This window comes from Sus scrofa, chromosome 15, assembly GCF_000003025.6.
Source record: "Sus scrofa isolate TJ Tabasco breed Duroc chromosome 15, Sscrofa11.1, whole genome shotgun sequence".
Lineage (NCBI taxonomy): Eukaryota > Metazoa > Chordata > Mammalia > Artiodactyla > Suidae > Sus > Sus scrofa.
Genome location: NC_010457.5, coordinates 110,887,352 through 110,907,480, shown reverse-complemented (window position 1 = coordinate 110,907,480; position 20,129 = coordinate 110,887,352). Strand labels below are relative to the sequence as shown.

At 39.3% G+C, this 20,129-nt stretch overlaps 1 protein-coding gene and 1 long non-coding RNA gene across 3 annotated transcripts in view; one reads left to right on the top strand and one right to left on the bottom strand.

Moving 5' to 3' along the window:
- The window catches only part of CCNYL1 (cyclin Y like 1), a 37,018-nt gene that overhangs the window by 3,449 nt on the left and 13,440 nt on the right, over positions 1–20,129 (bottom strand). Inside the window, exons 4-9 of one of the 2 annotated variants that reach the window (XM_005672130.3) lie at positions 14,523–14,623; positions 10,864–10,899; positions 8,580–8,631; positions 7,646–7,765; positions 3,533–3,699; positions 225–387 (exon numbers count right to left, since the gene is read on the bottom strand). In XM_005672130.3, coding sequence (XP_005672187.1) covers positions 225–387; positions 3,533–3,699; positions 7,646–7,765; positions 8,580–8,631; positions 10,864–10,899; positions 14,523–14,623 — 639 coding nt within the window. The remainder of the gene's footprint in view (positions 1–224; positions 388–3,532; positions 3,700–7,645; positions 7,766–8,579; positions 8,632–10,863; positions 10,900–14,522; positions 14,624–20,129) is intronic. The other variant, XM_005672131.3, reaches the window with a different exon arrangement.
- Positions 774–4,643, top strand: LOC106506339. The gene is made up of 2 exons (XR_002339432.1): positions 774–3,858; positions 4,160–4,643. It is a non-coding gene; the product is annotated as an uncharacterized LOC106506339 (long non-coding RNA).

Genomic DNA, 20,129 nt, shown 5'->3' with positions numbered 1-20,129 from the left:
AACATTCTGAATTATGGTTAAGGAAGAGATAATATTTTATAATGTGAGATCCTTGTATAAACCATAAGAGACACTGGAAATACGATGCCAAAGGGTTAATGAGCTCTTCAAACTGTTAATTTAACAGCTTTCCATTTTCCGAATCACTGCTTAATAAAATTTAGCTACCCATGCTGTCTTTGGTGGCTGACAGAAAAGCCCGGTTGGTGATTTCACAGCCTTACCTCTAGGTTCTGTGCTCTTTCTTTGCTAAGAGGAGCAAACAGAAAATTCACGTTGTTGTCATCTGCTAAGGAGCGAAGGTCAAAGTAGTATTTGGCATAAACACTGGAAGGAACATTAATATTAAACTGAAGTAGCTCCAGAAAGTGCCTTTCCATCTCATTCCTGGGGCAGGGTGGGGGGGGGGGAGAGAAGACAAAACCAACACAGAACAATTTTAGTCAACTGGGCTACCTTCGAAAATACCATTCTCAGCTTCTAGGATGGCTCTAAATTCTGTTTTGAAACAAATAATGGCTACCCAGCTGGATTAATACACTAATGTTCAAACAAGGTACAGCTATTTGTGGTCCTTTCTGCATCCCAGCACTTTGAGTTTGGGACAAGGGGGAAGAGGTTACGGCCCTCTTATGCACTCATGCTGCTGACTCGGGGGCTCATTCTTCAGAGTTCCATTAGTGCAGCTGTACGATTCATGCTCCACGCTCACTCACAAGGCCCTGCTATAGTGATCAGATGAAAGGAATGATGTATGCTGTTTATTAGCTCTGAAGAACTTGCAGACATTTTCACCGGGCCGATAACAGGAAGGGGCTTATTGAAGTAGAGACCCGCCAACAAAAGGAGTGGGCACATCACCACGGCAACAAATGGATCCATCAAGAGCCACTGCTATTATCTCTGAGGGGGGAAAACTCTTGAGGCAACAAGGATTCATCTCAAATAAATAAATAAATAAGCTGCATTTGATGGGAAAGGGAATCCCCTCCCCCTGCCCCAGTGTCAAAGGGCATAATGCAAGTTTCTGTTCACATTAACCTTACTAGGCTGAGAAATTGTCACTACAATAGGACAGGACAGGACACACTTTTGAAGCTTTGGAAGGCAGTAAGATTAAAGATAGCCGCCTTGACTAGACTAAACTCGCTTGTCTCCCTTAGGCTTCCCCAGCCCGGGATGCTCAGACCCGCCTCCCTTGCCAGGACAGAAAGTGCCCACGCCCACAGGGGGCGACCTCAATGAGATGGAAAAGCTGAGTGCTGGGAGCAGGCCTTGGCGACGTGACCATACAGCCATGTGCTGGCCAAATGTTTAAGTAAATAAATATAAAATTATAATAAATCTTATCACTTTCACGGCAATCACTTTAGAGAGTTAATTATATACAAGTGATAAATGCCCAAATAGAAGAATGGCTTATTTTACAACATATTTGCTTTCTTAGCTTTAAAGTGTTAATATTTTATCCACTGGATAAGTCAACACATGCTTGATGTTCTCCTGTATGGAGAGCAGGGATAAGCAGAAATGAGGTTTCTCATTTGCTGAACTTTAAACCCAACTGAACCTACTTTCAAAATTAATTTCCTGTTCATATAGCCATAAGCCTATAGAAATGTAAATGAGATGTTTTGATAATCAGCTAATCAGGACTTAATTTACTACAGGAATAAATGCACTTCACTATCCCTTTTATATTTTCTCCACTAATACATTTTAATTGTGTGAAAATACAGTACTTCATAGGATTAACATGTCTATTAATAGAAGTTTAATCACTGAAGAAAAGCATTATGCCTACAGAATGTGCATCTTCTGTGTTTTTTGTTTTTTAAATGGCTAGATAGCTGAATAGCATACCATTTATAGGCACAGCAAATTTTCTGATAGCAGCTGCTCAGTTTAATTTCTTTTGAAGGGAAATATATCCTAACAAGACCCATAGATGTTAGAAAGTTTTAAGGAAAAGCTGATAGACACCAATTTTTCAATTTAGACTCAAAAACGAGACCATTACAAAGAGCAGTCAACAGCAGGGGGATGAAACAAATGTGTTTTAAACACTTTGTTGTAATGCCTTCCAATTTTCAAAGATCACAAACAAAAGCAGCCTATTATAAACATAGTTCCTGTTGATTCTCTGCTCTTACAAGAAAAAGCACTACTTAGAATCGGTTTTCTCCCTGTAGCCAGGTGCTGCCACCAATGCTCCTAGGCTCACATCTAAGAAAAACTACACATTTCCCTACATGTTCTCTGACGTTGTAACTAGAACCAGAGCCCCAGGCACCTTAGTTGCAGATTTTGAGAAAATTTCAGCTGTCATCGTGGCAGGCCTAGTGTTGATGATCACAATTTTTCTTTCCTATCTTAAGTGATCACTTTAGCTTCTACAACTTCCAAAAAGACTTCCATTCATTTCAAATTAATTATCTGCCATCATACTGTTTGCTAAGATGGTACCAGCAGTATTACCATGACCACTTGATTTACATTATCACCAAAGTGGACATGTCACCAAAAGCCATCTTGTCAGCTACTGACAATCACTAGTCCCTTCTTAGCCACAAATTTCCATGCTTCAGTTGCAAATAAACACTAGGCAATTCTGAATTATCTAGAGTAAGGGGTAAAGGTAATAAAAACAAAGTCTTGCCATCCCATGCCATGATCTTGATGGGCCTCTGCTGTTCAATATAATCAAGAGGTGTCCTTTCATATTTTCCTACATGCCACCTGCAAAGACATTTTTGCTGTCAAGTGGGCACTTCGAGAGTCTGCTGGAAATACCTCTCTGGCTCATCCTCCCTCCCAGCCTCAGGGCCCTTCCCCTCATCCTCATTAAGCCTGGTGTCGCACGCCCACAGGAGCGTGCCGTTTGTGAAGAGCACCCTCCTAGTTAACTGAAGGTCCCACAGAATGCCCCGGGAGAGGCCCCAGTGATGCTTCTCGGACTGCTCGAGAGGTATGAGTTTCCTAACTCATCAGACCCACTCCTAGTGGAGGAGACAGGAACACACGGCTCTGAAACCTTTCTGTGTGGCTGGCTGTCATCATGGTTTCTGTAACTGACACAGACAAAAGGGACGAAAAGACCAGCAAAAGCAAATACACCATGTGTGAGTCAGGTTGAAGTTATAAGCTCTCAGTAGTCTACTCCAAAGACCAGACGTGTGTCCCTTAAAAATGGACTGGACCTGGTAGACAGCTTTAAGAAAGCCGTGAAAGTTTTTTACTGTACCATGTTGTTCTGGCAGCGAGCTTGTAAACTATTTGCCAAAAACCACCAGAAAAATAATTTCAATCAAGCAGAATATAACAATAACACACTAAGACCTATCAATTAATGATGGGAAATATGAATTGTTACACTACAGCTAGACAGAAGTGTAATTTTATGCCTATTTCAGCTCTCTGTACAAAGTAACCTTTGTTAAAAATCTAACATTTCTTAAAATGTAAACTTTATGGGAGCAAATGAAGTATTGGAAAATGGTTAGAAAAGTTCACCATAACCTTACACACTCACATGTCCTCAACTGTAATGTCCTTGAGGATTTGGCAGTAGTCCACATTCCATACAGCCTGATCGTCCCAAACCTTGGAGGCAAGAAGAATGGCTCCCAAAACAATTCTTTTCCAGTTAGTGGGACAAATGTCGATCTCAGCATAAGTTAAAAGCCTTTCTAAGTAAACCTGCAAAAGTAGAGCACTGATCTTTGATTTTAGTTCAGTTTAAGTGCTGTGATAAGAACTGTTAGGAATGACAAATTTCATCTGGTTTTGACATGCCTTTTATTCTTAGGTTCTACAGAGACTGCTCGACCAGCCAAGGCCAGAGGCCAGGTCACAGTTGTAAGTCAGATATTTCTGGTTGCCTACTCTGCTCATGTGAATTTCCAGCCCAGTTTTGGTCACAGGAATGAAAAGACAGGACAGCTCAACAAAGGGCACCCTAACAACAGGCACTGCGTTATTACTTTCACACGTGTAAAGGGCAGCACATGCATGCCCAACACAGGTTCCAGCTGTTCAATAAATGCTTGAATTGTTTGGTACCTACCATACTTGGTGGTGGTTATGTGGTGGTTTTATATAAAGTCTGAGTATATAAAACCCTGCTAAGACTGAGCATGTCTTTATCTTCTCTTCACAGGACCAGTCCTTTTGTGGCAGGAACTTGAAGATAAAATCTGGGTCAAGAGAGCCTCCCAGTGGCTGCTGTGTGGCACAGCAATACAGGCAGTACAAAGGGACTTCACAAGCATCAAGTACTCCCTATTTTAGTGCCTTTTTAAGGAACACACATGCTTACAAAAAAAAGATAGTCCTTCTCATATCCTGTATTTTTCATATCTCCACTATCATTTCATAATTCATTTCTGTCTTACATAATCTGTAGCTTTATCAACTCTGTTGGTCTTAAGGTGGTAAGAGCCACCCATGTTTGTATCCCTGGGGCTCCTCTAAACCTGCCAGGCAGTTTGTGAGAAAAATTTCATGCTTTCTTGTACATGTATCAAATGTCTATTCTACAAAGAACTGGGTAAAGTTAATAGCCGATTTGTTGTTACCTCAAAGAGTGCACTGTGGAAGAGTATATACGCCATTTGACAAAATGAAAAATGTCCAGTTTTAAAGAGTATGTTTACTATCTGAAGTATTCAGCCTGACAGTTCAGATTTGCCAATATTCTCAAACTAAACTGTGTTTTCGAACATGGATATTAAAATTGTATGCTCCCACTTCCCGGAGAACTCAGAACTCTCCAGTACCCTAAGAATGAACCTCCTATGAGGCTCGACTCTCTACTTCACAGGAATGGTCACTTACCCGCAATCTCAATTACAAACTTGGTATGTGCCAATACTCATTCATACGACTTGCTCTCCTATCTCAGAGGAAATGAGATTTCTTTCTTTTCACTGAAGCTAACTCTTTGATGAGTGCAGTCAATCCCATCTCACTTCTGTAGATTCCCACAATTTATCTCTTTTTGAACAATTTCTCCCTTCTGTCAGAGATTTTCTTCAATGTGAATGTTTGCATGTTCCCAGCCCATCCCCTGCAAGCTGCTGGAATACGTCCTCCGTAAATGCCCTGACGCTGGCTGCTCATCTCCCATCCTCCCCTCAGGCCACTTTAGTCTGCCCCCTGACACTATCGCTCTACTTTACTACTCTTGCCACGGTCACTGCTGCTTTCACACAAACCAACCAGAACTCTCACTTCCAACGCTCCACTCCCTAAGCGTTCCCGCAGAGCACTGCCAAGCTGCTGGGACCAAAAACCTCCATTTGAATTATCTTGCTCCAGTCTGCTAGAAATTCTTGTTATCTCTACCTTCATTGGTAACCTGACTGCTTTTTTCTTCTATGTGTCACTTCTGACTCGTACCACTACCACTGCTTCCACTCCGACTCCCAACTACAGTCTGTTCTCCCCAAAGCAGCCAGGAGAGTCCCTGAAATGTAGAGCACTTCACTTCCTGCTCAAGATCTGCCAAAGATTTCCCATCAAACAGTTTCTCTCCACAGCCTGCAAGTTCCATTGCCTTCTGTGACCCCGTTGCCTTTGTTCTTTCCCTTATTCCCCACTCCAATCACACTGGCCATCTCACTGTTCTGTGAACCCACAAAACTCATTCCTATCTCAGAGTCCTGCACTTGAACCCTCCTCCTGTCATCCCAGCACTCATCACCCTCAATTCAGTCAGGTCCACACATCCCAAGGTTACCTCTTCCTGATCATTCTGTCTAGAAAGCCCCTCTAATCACTTTATCCCTTTACCCTCCATTCTCTTCCTGGTTTCTACCACTACTTGAAATATTCATCTGGAGTTTTCTTGTGGTGCAGCAGGTGAAGGATCCAGTGTTGTCACTGCAGGGGCTTGGGTCGCTGCTATGGCAGGAGTTCTATCCCTGGCCCAGGAACTTCCATATGCTGCAGGCACAGCCAAAAAAACGAACAAAAATTTCATTTTTAAAAAACACTCACTAAAAAAAAATGCTTATGTCTTCCATACTTGCTTCATAAAGGCAAGAAATGTATTCAACCTATCCTTTCCTCTAGCCTCAACACTTAGAATAGTGACACAGAATAGGTATTCAGTGGGTATTTATGACATAAGCAACTTCTTTGCAACATTTAGCGTTTGGACCATCCTTCCCCTACTCCCACCCCCGCTTTTCAGGACCATACCTGCAGCATACGGAAGTTCCCAGGCTAGGGTTCGAATCAGAGCTACAGCTGCCGGCCTGCACCACAGCACGGGATCTAAGCCACTCTGAGACCTACACCACAGCTCATGGCAACGCCAGATGCCTGACCCACCAGAGTGAGGCCAGGGATGGAACCCGCATCTTCATGGATACTAGTCGGATTTGTTACTGCTGAGCCATGATGGGAACTCCCACACTTTCCCTCTTGAACCTCTTTTGGCCTCTTATGATTCGCTCCTGGTTTTCCTACCACTATAGCCACTCCTCTGGGGACTTGTCCCTTAAGTGCTGATAGTCCTTACCAATCTATCTTCTATCCACTTTTTATTCTATATATTCGCATTTGAATAGCTACTCTTATTTCCCTTCCTCTAATTCAGATTCATGCCCCAATCGCATATATTCAAATGATTACTAAACACTGCCACTGTGCTGTCTCACAGCTTGTCTATTGTCTACAAAGAACTGTCCTCTTCCAAGTTAGGTGCTCTGTGTCCTGCACCTCCTAGGTCTCCATATGCAAATGTCACTCCTGCCTCCTCCAACATGTGCTAAGCATTCCAAATGGCTTATAGCTCCCAAAGGCCTGTGTCTGATCTAGTGCCCACTGAGGGGACTCCCTGCAAAATGACAAGCCTCCTCTCCTAAATTCTGGCTGCTTGCTCAGGAGCAGGCAGTAGCCTAAGTATTCCTTCCCTCCAGACCATGCAGTTGATTTTCCCCTCTAGGGAGGAATAAAACAATCCCAACAACCTTTCACTTGAATATGATTTATTATTCAAATGATAAAATCTTACCATAGGAATTCTGTATGGATGATGCAAGGGTCCTTACACAGCTGTGACTTGGCAGGCTAACTAGAGCAAAGCCCATCCAAGTACCACTGGCACTATAATCCTGGGCAACTTCACAGGCAGGCAAAGGAGGACTGCATGGATGGATTAACACCACCATCCAAGGAACAGAGGATATAGAGCAGTAGTTCTCAATCAGGACACACAGCAGAATTGCCTAGGCACTACAGCCTGGGACTCAGAACTACACTGAACCTGTTTCTGCCTGTGGACCAGACAGTTTAGTTATCACCCCCATCCTGCCAGTACAGCATACCTTGTCTGTGTGCATGTACACACTGTGTGTACATGTGTGCCCTGTGTAGAAGGAAAAACCAGAAATATCTCCCACTGTCTTATTAAAGAGTTTTATGTTGAGAAACTGTTTTATGATGAGAAAAGCAATGGCAACATTTTAAATCATGGTGATTATTAAGCTCAAAAGTGTCTATTTTACTTTAATAGGTTTCTCTTCATAAAGTTCTGATGATCATTTCAGGAACCTACTTTCATCTGAAAAACAGGGCCATACCTTGTGTACAAGATAGAAATTTCTACAGATGCTTTATGAAAGAAAAAATATCTTACCAAAGTTACTATTGCACATTCAGCTGTTAACTGTGCAGCACTGAAAAGAGTACGAACAAATCTGTAAATGAATTTGTGTTCAGGATCATGCTTAAAGTATTCCTCAGGAACCTTTTCTCGCTGAAAGAAGAAAAAATGCAATGTAAGTATCCACTGAAGGAAAAAATCTTAAAAGTAGCCTTATGATTACCTTTAGCAGTCTTCACACTTGGGCCCATGTACCCCTTAAAATAATTTTGAATGAGTAACATGTCTTGTAGTCCTTTATATAAACAACAGGATCCTAAAATATTACAGTAATTGAATACCATCATTCATTAAAGAAAAGCACAGGCATAACCTTAAAAAATTTATGTATTTCCACCTTCCTCCCCACAGAATTCTATCCAACTATAAACTATTTTTAGTCTCAAAAATCTTGCTGATCCCTTATGTCATCATATTTGTCTGCAATCAACTTTGAAAAAACACTTCCAGCATCCTGTAACCTTAAGGCTCTAAGAATGTGCTATCCTACACAGCAGTCACCAGCCACACGTGGGTACAGAGCACCTGAAGAAGTGAATTTTAAAACTTCGTCATTTTCACTGGCTTAAAATTTAAACAGTTTTCTACTTTTCTTCTTAAAGGTCTCACCATTATTTACAAATATTTATATTGTTTGATGCTACTGAAAATCATCCTTTAAAAAGATAAATTTTCTGCTATTTGGGTACCTTTACTCACGTGCTCACTAATCATACAAAGTTGCAACTTGGTTCTTATCTAGATGTCCCACCTCTTATACAACATGCCTTTTGCAAAATGATTATAGGATTTTGACCTCAGGCTAGAAGGGGTAATTTTCTTCTAGTAATTAATTTCAAAACAAATCAACATGAAATTAACACAACTGTAGAAGAGAAAAATACAACTCAACACAACTGATACATACTGTGAGTGGATGTGATCGCTCATCAAAAATATCCAAGGATCTATCTGCATCTCTATAAAATAAGAATGTATATTTTAAAAACTACTTCAGGAATTACTGTCTTAGTAAAACATCTACTGGGAGTAGAGAGAGGGATAGAGGAAGCTTAACCTTCAACAAAGCAAAACGTTTTACAAATTCTCTCCTGGATTCTGCCCTTAGAAAGGTTTCCTGACCTATTTTTACCCAGCACATCAAGTTCTGTGAAATCTTTTCTACAACAACCAGCCATCATTGCCTTTACCAGCACTGACCCTCCCCCTAAAAGGCAATGAGAGTAAACCACCCTATTTCCACACCTCTAAGCTCACAGTGGAATATATAAGAACATTTTTCTAAAGCGGCAGTGGTGGGCAATAAAGTCTTCCACTTCAGTGAATAGGAAGATGAGATTCATGTCTTTCCCCCTGGTTTTTTCGCTTTAGTTCTTTATATTCTTAATGTGTATTTCTTCTTTTAAATAGTTCAAGTTTAAAATGTAATTTCTTTTTTAAATTTTAAAAGAGACTAAGCTTTTTATTTAAAATTTCACCACACTAATACACTGTGCTCATTTATGTGGTCAGCAGGTCTCTGGGATTCCCTTAGCCCCTTTCCAGGAGGCCAAGAGGTCAAAGCTGTTTGTATAATAATACTAAGACATTATCTGCTTTTAGGTCAAAGCTGTTTGTATAATAATACTAAGACATTATCTGCTTTTACTTGTTTGACATTTGCAAGGACTGTTTAAAAACAAAAGTGGGTAAAGCTGCTGATTTCTGAGCATGAATCAAGGCAGTGGTACCAAACAAAATTAGAACTCGATTCTTCACTGCTACTTGCAGTTCAAAAAAAATCTGCTTTATGGCTTGGGTTGCTGCTGTGGTGCAGGGTGATCCCTGGTCTGGGAACTTTCATATGCCATGGGCGCAGGCAAAAAAAGCTGCTTTACTTAGGAACAGTAAAAATGAACAGTGTTCTTAAACCTTAATCTTGTTTAATATTCTAAAAAAAGTGAAAGGTATGTCTTAAGCGCTTCTGCATACTGCAGTATGGTTGTGCTAAGGAAAAGCATTGTGACAAAGTTGTTAATTACTTTTTTCATAGAATACCATCTTTATTTGAAAGTACAACTGATGGTCATTCTCTCAAAAATGAACAAAATGACCCTGTCACTTCAAGGAAAATAAAGTATTTGTTGCCAATAATAAAATTCAAGCCAGCAAGCTAAAAACACCAAGATTTTTGGAAGACTTATACTTTCTATTGTGAGCTTGACAACCTCTCAATAGTGAAAGACTTTCCTGATAAGACTGGTACCAACAAAAGTTAGTTTTTGACACCATCCAAAGAAGTATGAACCAATACTTCCCAAATGACCAGTGTATAATTTTGTAAAATCATGTACAGGTGACAAGATCCACTTAGCATTCAATGGGCAGATCAATGGGTGTTAATTTAAGAGAGTATTTACTACAAGCTCATTGATACAATTTGGAATTCTATTTTACCTAATTTAAGAAACTAGCACATGTGGACTTTTGGTACAGCATCAAAGAATATCCAAAATTATCTGAAGGCTTTAAAAATACACCTTTTTCCAACTATCTGCATGAGGATGGGTCATCTTCTTATTGTTTCTTCAAAACACATGACTAAAGACAGAGTAGATATGAGAATCAGCCGTCTTCTGTTAAGCCAGACTAAATCGCAAAAGTTTAAGTCAATGAGATACTTTTCTCTCAACTCTGTTGTGGAAAGTAGTTATTTTTCATTAAAAAAATGATTTATGTTAACATTGGGATTCCCAGTCAGGGCTGAGTTCAACCCCAGGGGACATCTGGCCATGACTGAAGACAGTCTGAGTTGTCATAATATGGAGTTAAGAAGAGGGTTCTACTGACATCTATTGAGTAGAGGCCAGGCTGCTGCTGCACGTCCCACAATGTACAGGACAGCCCCTACAACAAAGCATTATCTAGTGCTAAGAAAACCCTGTTTTAACATACAATGGATTTAATTTTTAAATTCTCAATTTTAATTTCAAATACAGTAAATACCAATACAACCCACATAAACAAATACTTTTGGGGATACTCAATAACCTAAAAATTAAGAGTCCTAAGATAAATGATTCACTTCAATACTGTAATAAAAACACTCTAATAAAAGCTTACTCCAATAATGTCCATAGTTATCACCTAATACTAAACTTGCTATCTTGTAAATTAATTAGACTAACAAGATAAGTTTTAAAAGAGCTCACCTGTTCTTTATGTGGTAATATATTGCTAAGGTCACACTGTGGAAGGAAAAAAAAATATTGTAGTAATTGATTTTTATCATACTAGGCCTGAAGACATTTTTAAAAAGGGGTTGGGGGGAAGGGAAGACCTTCTAGATGCCCATTGATCCTAAAATCCTCTAATTCAGAACAGTAGCACATGAATGCTTTCCCCTGTTTTAGGTTCTTCAGCTTTTAGCAAAATTAGGAGACCAAAAATGCTAGATATGCTGATAGAAGACATATGTCTGTATGAGTTACATGTACGAGATACAGCTATTTGTACACATGCTTAAATTTAAGCCATAACTTTGGTGGGTTTTTTTTAAGGCCCTGCATTTCAGTTGATTTAGCTTGCTATTCACTGCTCCTCCGTTTTCCATTACTTCCCTAGAAGTAAATAATGAAAGTGTTCTATACTAAATAAAATGATTTAAAATCACTTTTACATAATTATTAGAAAATTTAATAGTAAAACGTTATACCCACAAAGTTGATGCTAGGTCTATCTATCCTGAAATAAACAGTGTAAACAATGAAGCATATGGAGTTCCCATCGTGGCATAGCAGGAACGAACCCAACGAGGAACCATGAGGTTGTGGGTTCGATCCCTGCCCTTGCCCAGTGGGTTAAGGACCCAATGTTGCCATGAGCTGTGGTGTAGGTCAGACTCGGCTTGGATCCTGCATTGCTATGGATGTGGCACAGGCTGGCAGCTATAGTCCCCTAGCCTGGGAACCTCCATATGCCACAAGTGCAACCCTAAAAAGCAAAAAAAAAAAAACAAAAACAAAAGCAAAGAAGCAGCATAATACTATACAGTATAATATTAATGACAGGTATTTCCAAATTATTTTAAATAAAGTAGTCAAGAACAAATAGATACAAGTCCTCAAATACCTAAGTTACTACAGTCCTAAGTTATTCACAGATGTTGTGTATTAGGCAACAAGAGGGTTCTCTGGTTAAGTTATATGCTTCCCTTTGCCCTCAGTGTCTAAAACCAATTTCAAAATAATTGAGGGAAGGCAAATCTGAATTTTATAACTAGTCTACAGAAATTTAGCACTTGTAAAAAGGCCTGAAACACTGCTAGCATCAAAGATGGATACTTCTATAGTGCTTCAATTTCATCTTCAAATTCATTTTAAAATCACAGAATTAAAAGTTATATAATGAAAAGGACCACTGACCCTTAGATGACATTTAATTAACCCATTTTACAGCTAAGGGAATGAACAGACCTGTCCAAGACCCCACCACTTATCAGAAACAATTCTTTCTCCTACACTCTAACCAGACAGTGGCTGAAAAACTGCCTGACTTTTGCCTCAAGATGCTCTCATTTAACTGGCATTGGCTATGGCTTGGAATTGGTTTTAAAGCTCCCCAGGTGTCTGCAATATGCAGCAAAGTTTAGGAATTGAATGAATTAGAGTTAAGATCAGAATCACCTGGGATGCTTTTGTCCCTATAATCATGCCTCACAGCACTCCTCAGCTTGTCAAAAGGTGTGTGTGTGTGTGTGTGTGTGTGTGTGTGTGTGTGTGACACAAGGAGAGAGAGGGAGAGCCTGTGTCTTGAGGGTGCGGGGGTGGGATGGGGGAATTGAATGAGTTAGAGTTAAGATCAGAATCACCTGGGATGCTTTTGTCCCTATAATCATGCCTCACAGCACTCCTCAGCTTGTCAAAAGGTGTGTGTGTGTGAGTGAGTGAGTGACAAGGAGAGAGAGGGAGAGCCTGTGTCTTGAGGGTGCGGGGGTGGGATGGGGGAATGCATGTGTTTAAAAATATATATATCTTGAAAAGGTGGCAGAAATGATCCTTACAAGGTTAGCCAACCCCACTGAGAACAACTACCCCACTGAGAACTAATCCCATGATAAATATTTTTCAAAATCACTCCTAAAAACCAATTTTCCCTATTAATTTCTTCAGCAAACCTTTATTTCACCAATAATGAATGTGAATCACATTAAAACCTAATGAGAGCAGAGTTCTCTTGCGGTGCAGCAGGTTAAGGATTTGGTTTTGGGTTGCTGCTGTGGCACAGGTTTGATCCCTGGCCCAGGAAACTTCCACATGCCCCAGGTACGGCCAAAAACAAACAAAACAATAACAACAGCAAAAAACCCAGTGAGAGCAAACTAAAATTTTTTTTACCGTACTTTCAAAAGGTAGACCAGTTTGGGGCGGGGGTGGGGGTGGGGGAAGAGCATGAAAGCAAGGTTAATCTTTAATACTATTTTCGAATTATATACTAAAACATCAGAATTTTTTGAATTCAAAACAAGCTGTGACTCTAACCCAAGTAGAATGGTTTTTAACCCACAGATCTAATTATCTTGGCTGAATAAACACATATGATGATTATGTGATAAATGCTAAAACTCAGGTCTTTAGAGCGACTTGGGACTCAGTTTTTTCTGAAACACAATTTGACTGCAACTACTATTATAAGTAGGGGGGAAGGTTACATCATTATGATTGTGAATTTGAAGTTTTTAATTAAAATAGAAGTTAACGATAATTTAATTAGCTTAAAAGTGTACACACATTTTTAAGCTAATTAAAACAAAATTAAGTTTATAAGCTAATTATGTTTTGAAGACTGAAAAATAAATTAAAGATAAGGACATTAATATCTTCAAGTAGCATTCACCAAACTGTGTTCTGGAAAATCAACACTTATATCCCAAGGAGGCAGTGTTTCGTGGACAATCCCAAGGGAGTCAAGAGCTCTGCATACTGTTTGGTTTTTTCTCCTCTCAAACTTGAATGTTCATTATAGGGTGTTTGGAAAGTGTATCTCCAGTTGTGGACTATGAGATGCTCACCGAAATTAAGGAACAGTTCACGTCATAGCACTGCTCATGTCTTCTTAAGTATAAACCTGACCACGGCCACGTTTCCAAACTTCATTGCGCACTGTTCTCTCCCGTGAGTAACAGTGTGTTGGAGATACATTTTTATATATATGATAAAACTAAATGTATCTATTTAGTTAAAACCTCAGTTGAACAAATTTCATTCAGAAAGAAATCAAGCTTGAGAATATGCTCCTTGACTGGTCTGACATATTATCCCCCTCTTTGGGGGACAGGAGGAAGAAGTAACATTTCATACAGAAATAGTATAGGGAAAAAAATGCAGTGGGACAAATCTGTCAAGATCCAATTAGATTTAAATGCAGATACACTCTGGTGCCAGTAGGGGACAAGCTCTGCCTTCTTCTAAGAATAGCTTCCAAAGTAGTACACACTTTCAGGACTACCAGGACTACAACTCATACAAAATTTTTTTTCTAGAAATATCCAATAAAAAGCACCTGCCTTTCTCATTATGTTCAACAATGTCTTCATAACAGAAATGCATTACATAAAGATTGATGCTTTCTCTTCTCTGGGATTTCTTATGTGCTAACTGGCTTTCCCTTCCACCATGCACTCTAAGATTAAAATGGAAATTTAAATTCCATATTTAGGTCCTTGAAATCAAGATATAGTTGACACCAGTTTCTTAACTTGATCACTGAAAAGGACAACTCAAATGAATGCAATTATGTATGGCTAGGATGCTTTCAGCATAAGGGGAGGGGAGGTCTGTCACTCAGCCCTTGGCAACCTAATTGTACTCACCATTTTATTGTGGTTCTAAGATTAGGCTGGCTGACTGTGCTGTCATCTAGAAATATTGTTGAGCATGAGCTATACTTTTTAGTAAGCTGCCCTGGAGATACCTGAAGGGGAAGGGAAATAGAAGAAAATGTCACAGTAAGTTAAACCTATAAAAGTGTGTTTTTTCCTTGGTTAAAATGTCAAACGATACAGCATTACGATTTTTCTTACATTCCATGAACTGCTTGAGTGTGAGATCATGTGCAGCTCTATGGGAAACCTCTATACTCTAACCTTCACAGAGATTCGAGGAATGGGTTAAAAATGCTGCCCTAGATATAGTACCTATAATCAGACCTGGAAAGTACCAATTATAAACCTTTATAATAATGTAGAAAGTCTAGAATAAGATTTCAGTGTTTTTTCCCTAAGCAATGAAATGCAGCTGAGATTTTCTCTTTCTATTCATTGACTACAAAACAACATAATGCTTTCTATAATACTGATGCAAGAGCATTTCACTGCAGTAAATGTATGCCAATAATAAGTATATTAGTTCAGGAGTCAATGTGATGAAACAATTTCAAATCAGAGGCTGCTCTATCATTAACGAGCTCTGGGCTTCATTTTCTTACATGGAGGACAAAAGGGTACTGCTTTAAGATTCTCACATCCAAAAAACAGATAAAACAACTGGAGAATTTAACTTCTCACTTCATGTTTAAGTAAGATTGCCATTATATTCCTCAAGTGAGAACCTCAGAGAATACTTGCCATTCATTTCAAAATGTTACTAATTCCATTCTACATGTCATTTGACACTCGTCATGACACTCTCCAGCCTTGTTCATGCTGCTCTCTGCCTACAATGCCTCATTCTTCCTCCTTGTACCAGCAAGTTTGACCCCATCTTCCTCCAGGGTACCTTTGCCAGCAGTCACACCATGTAAACTTCTCCCCGTCTGTACACTCACACATCTCATTTACCAACTGTTACATGGTCTTAACTGCTTGCATGGTACCCCCCTCATAAGCAAGCTTCTCTAGGGAAGGGAAGACTCTTACTCCTCCTACCTCCAGCTGCTGAGCACAGAATCTGGGACAAATCAGGATTCAACAAGTTGTTTGACAAATTATTTAAAACCAATTACAACTGGAAGGTAAATCTTACTAAGGATACAAATTAGTGAGAATTTATCTGCAGTGGTATTGGATGGATGACAAAGAACTTTTTGAGACCCTCTAGAGAATAAACTATCTTTAAAACACTTTAGAAGTATCCATTTATTTGTGAAGAGTCCAAGAATACAAGAATACTAAAATAGCCTGAACTATGTTAAGGACAATTCTCTTCCTTAAAGTAAGGCCAATAACCAAATCCCAGTCACAGTCATCTGTTGAGAGTAGATGCAATTTTAATGCTTGATTTTGTTTTTGGCTTTTGTTTGTTTGTTTTACTAATTCAGATGAGCCTTCCTCTTATTAATAGAAAACAGTTTGCACCATGCTGTCACTCTCCAATGAAGGTCCTCCACAAATGCACTAAAGGTAGCAAGGAGAAAATCTAGTTGATGCTTTCTAAAATAGAGAGCATTTGAATAAACATTGCCAGTAGCCAATAATTAGAAATATCCAAACGGTATTAAAACACTATTTTGCTTGTTTCAGATGTTTTATTGCAAAGCCACTTATCCCTTAGTAACATAAGTTTCAGACTTTACGTTTCTGAAAAATATCTAATTTTTGGAGAACTAATTTCTCCTTCAAGCTAGAAATGTTTTAACTATACCTAAAACTCTGATAAGTTCCTTCAACTACTGAATTCATGTCTAATTTTATAATCTCAAAAAAAAGAAAAAATTTATTAATTCAAATACTTTCATTGTAAATAAAGGAGGTTACTTTTTTTTTTTTTTGGTCTTTTTGCCATTTCTTGGGCCGCTCCCGCGACATATGGAGGTTCCCAGGCTAGGGGTCGAATCGGAGCTGTAGCTGCCAGTCTACACCAGAGCCACAGCAACTCGGGATCCGAGCCACGTCTGCAACCTACACCACAGTTCACGGCAATACCAGATCGTTAACCCACTGAGTAAGGGCAGGGACCAAACCCACAACCTCATGGTTCCTAGTTGGATTCGTTAACCACTGCGCCACGACGGGAACTCCGGAGTTTACCTTTTAAGTCACTACTACTGGCATACACTACACGGAGTATGAGTCAATTCTGACCAAAAATCTCTACCCAACGGGAATAAAGACAGGAAGGAAGTGCACCAAAACAGACACTAATTAGTAGAGCTTTGGGTGATATTTATCCCATTTTCCTCTACTAAAGTCTTTTTTCCATTATGAATGTATATTGGTTTGTGTTTGGAATATTAGTCCTAAAATATTTAAAATTTTTAATTAGATGTGGTCTTACAGCCCTATGGGGGCTCATTTAGTGTATCAGCAACTTACAGTCTACTGGCTGGAGCCTACGAGGAAACAGCAAACACTTATCCATCAGGCCTACTCCCAACTACTCAAATGTTTCAGCATCTAATATTCACTCAAAGGTGGCAGAATGAAAGCCTCTGAGCAAAGTCTGGATATATTAGCTACCAGCAGGTTACTTTCCTCTCATCTTGCTTGAAAATTTAAGACAAAATTTCTTTCCTTTATGTTAAAGAAGAATTAAGTCCTTACCATTGCTGGCTCACAACTTCAACAAACTACACTGACAAAAACAAAGGGTATAAAATGCAAATACCAGAAAAAAAAAAAAAATCAAACAGCAAAAAACACTACCAAAAGGAGATTCCACCATGGCTCAGTGGTAACAAACCTGACTAGTATCTACAAGGATGTGAGTTCAATCCCTGGCCTTGCTCAGTGGATTAAGGATCCAGTGCTGCCATGAGCTATGGTATAGGTCACAGACACATCTCGGATCCTGCGTTGCTGTGGTGTAAGCTGGTAGCTGCAGCTCTGATTCGACCCCTAGCCTGGGAACTTTCATATGCTGTGGATGCGGCCCTAAAAAGAAAAAAAATAAAAAATAAAAAGACAAAAGAAAAAAACCCCACTACTAACAGTTTAATGTTCATAGGCATAATTTCAGTTGGTCACTGAAAACTATTTCTCTCATTCAATACTAATTACAAAGGAGACGGATTTTTACAATCTTCACAACAAACGGTCACAATAGATTTTAGGTTTAATAGTAAAGACTAGAAAAAAATCTTAACTAAAAGGCAAAATAAGCAACAATTCCCAAAACTTATCATTAAAAGTCAAGTACCTGTTAAAATCCTGTCCCCCTACTTGGTGACTTTTCCCATTGTGCCTACTGCCTCTCATTTTCAACCCATTAAAACAAAATAAAGCTGAAGTTAACTTTTTTCTCCCCCTTTTCACAGGACAAGTTTTGGATATGTTTATTCAGAATCAGTAACTTTTAGTTAACTTACAAATTTGTAAAACCCTATCCATTAGCGAAAATTATTCCATCTATGTTGCACGTTAATGGACATTATGGCAGCATGTATAGTTTGAATAGAATTCTTAATCAAAACCTTAGTAGAAAAGTATAATATTCTAATCAGGTATATCAAAATTATTGTGTGAATATTGTATTGAATTAGTAAGACTTTAAACTTAACACCTATATTTAAAGTATAAATCTAAATTTAGATTGACCACAAACCTATTCCTTCTCTTCTTTCAGAGATATGGTCTCACTAGAATTAAAGGTGTTTTTTTAAAAGGCCATACATAAGACAGATAAACAGATGATTTTTAAAATGTTTGAAAGATGAAAAGATTAGATAAAGGAGTGTTAAGTGACCTGGCAGGATAGAGAAAGCACAACCTTAGTACCTACAGAGAGTGACTGTGACAGGAACAAGAAAATCAACTTGTCCTACAGAATCCAAGGCAGGCTCAGAATTCGGAGGTGTGGTTCCCCAAACCCTTGTAGTGAGCCTTATCAGTTAATGAGTCCTCTAACTGATGCTTCCAATTAGATCTTAACAGACAGCCGGGGACCGCCACACATTTGAAGAAAGCCTCCAACAAGAGATCAAAACAGCAAGAAGGAATTGATAGGAGTGATGAAACACAGGAGCAGATGAAAACTTAAAAAAAAAAACCTTAAACATCCACAGAAATATGAGCAATTGCATCAGTGATAAAAAGGATAACTGGATAAGATAGACAAAACAATATATTCAATAGAAGGGCTAGAGCATAAAGTCAAGGAAATCTCCAGGAAGCAGGACAAAAAGACAAAATAGAAAATACAAAAGGGAGTTCCCGTCATGACTCAGCAGAAACAATCTGACTAGTATCCATGAGGACGTGGGTTCGATCCCTGACCTCGCTCAGCGGGTTAGGGATCCGACATTGCCATGAGCTGAGGTGTAGGTCTCAGACGTGGCTCAGATCCTGCATTCCTGTGGCTGTGGCATAGGCTGGCAGCTGTAGTGCTAATTTGACCCCTAGCCCGGGAACCTTCATATGCCACAAGTGCGGCACTAAAAAGCAAAAAAAAAAAAAAAAAAAAAAAAAGAAAGAAAGAAAAATACATGGGGGAAAATTCACTAGAAGGAGAGATGTTCTGCATATTTAAAGGCCCGAATAAAATGAAAAGGTCTATACCAAACCATATTATGAAATTTCAAAATCCCAGGAAGAGAGAAGGTACTAAAAGTTTCCAGAGAAGGAAGGGATAGGGGAAAATGACTGAAATTTGTAACGAGAAATGTATCATACAATGTCAACAGACTTAAGAGCAACACCAGAAATGTGGAGAATTAGTTTCAACCTAGAATTCTATACTGTTGTCGAATTCCCCAGAGGCTCAGTGGGTTAAGAACCTGGCGTCGTCACTGCAGTGCCTCGGGTCACTGCTGCAGTGCAGGTTCTGTCCCAGGCCCTGGAATTTCTGCATGCCATGGTTGCAGCCAAAAGGGGGAACCCAGCCTCCCCACCCCTAAATAGAATTCTATACTACTATCAAATAGAAGGAGTTTCAGAGATGCTAGATCCCTGAAATTTTATAAATTTCTAACCAAGTGCCCTTTTCCTAGGAAAGATGTGCTCCAGTAAAACAAGGGGGTATATCAAGGCTGAGAGAAACAGTTGAGGACATACAGGATCCAACACTAGAGGGCAGTTAATGTGAGCTCCCAGATGTTTACCCCAGGAAAACAGGCACAGAGCCGGCCTTGGGGAAACTAGCCAATGTGGGAGTAGGATGACAAAAGGCTGGGGAAGAGTGTCTCCAAGAAAAAAGTGGAACAGATGTGGTTTAGTAGATGGAAAATATTTTTGATAGGCATGTGACACATGTTACAACATTTGCGGAAAAAAATAGCTGTTAGAAAACAGGCAAGTGAATATATTCAGGAAATTAATTCCACAGAAAAAATGAAGGATGTGAAAGCAGGGAGACTGGCCAAGGAGCTACTTTCTGCATTTGGCTGTGGGAGATCATGCTGACTAGGAAATGGGGGACTGGATTACTCTGGAGAAGTACAGAAGTGCTTAGATTTCATTAATATTTAAGAAAAAGAAAAAAGGGTGTACAAGGAGGCAGCAGTCAGAGAACTATATGGCTCAGCAGTGAACAATATTTGCACAGTC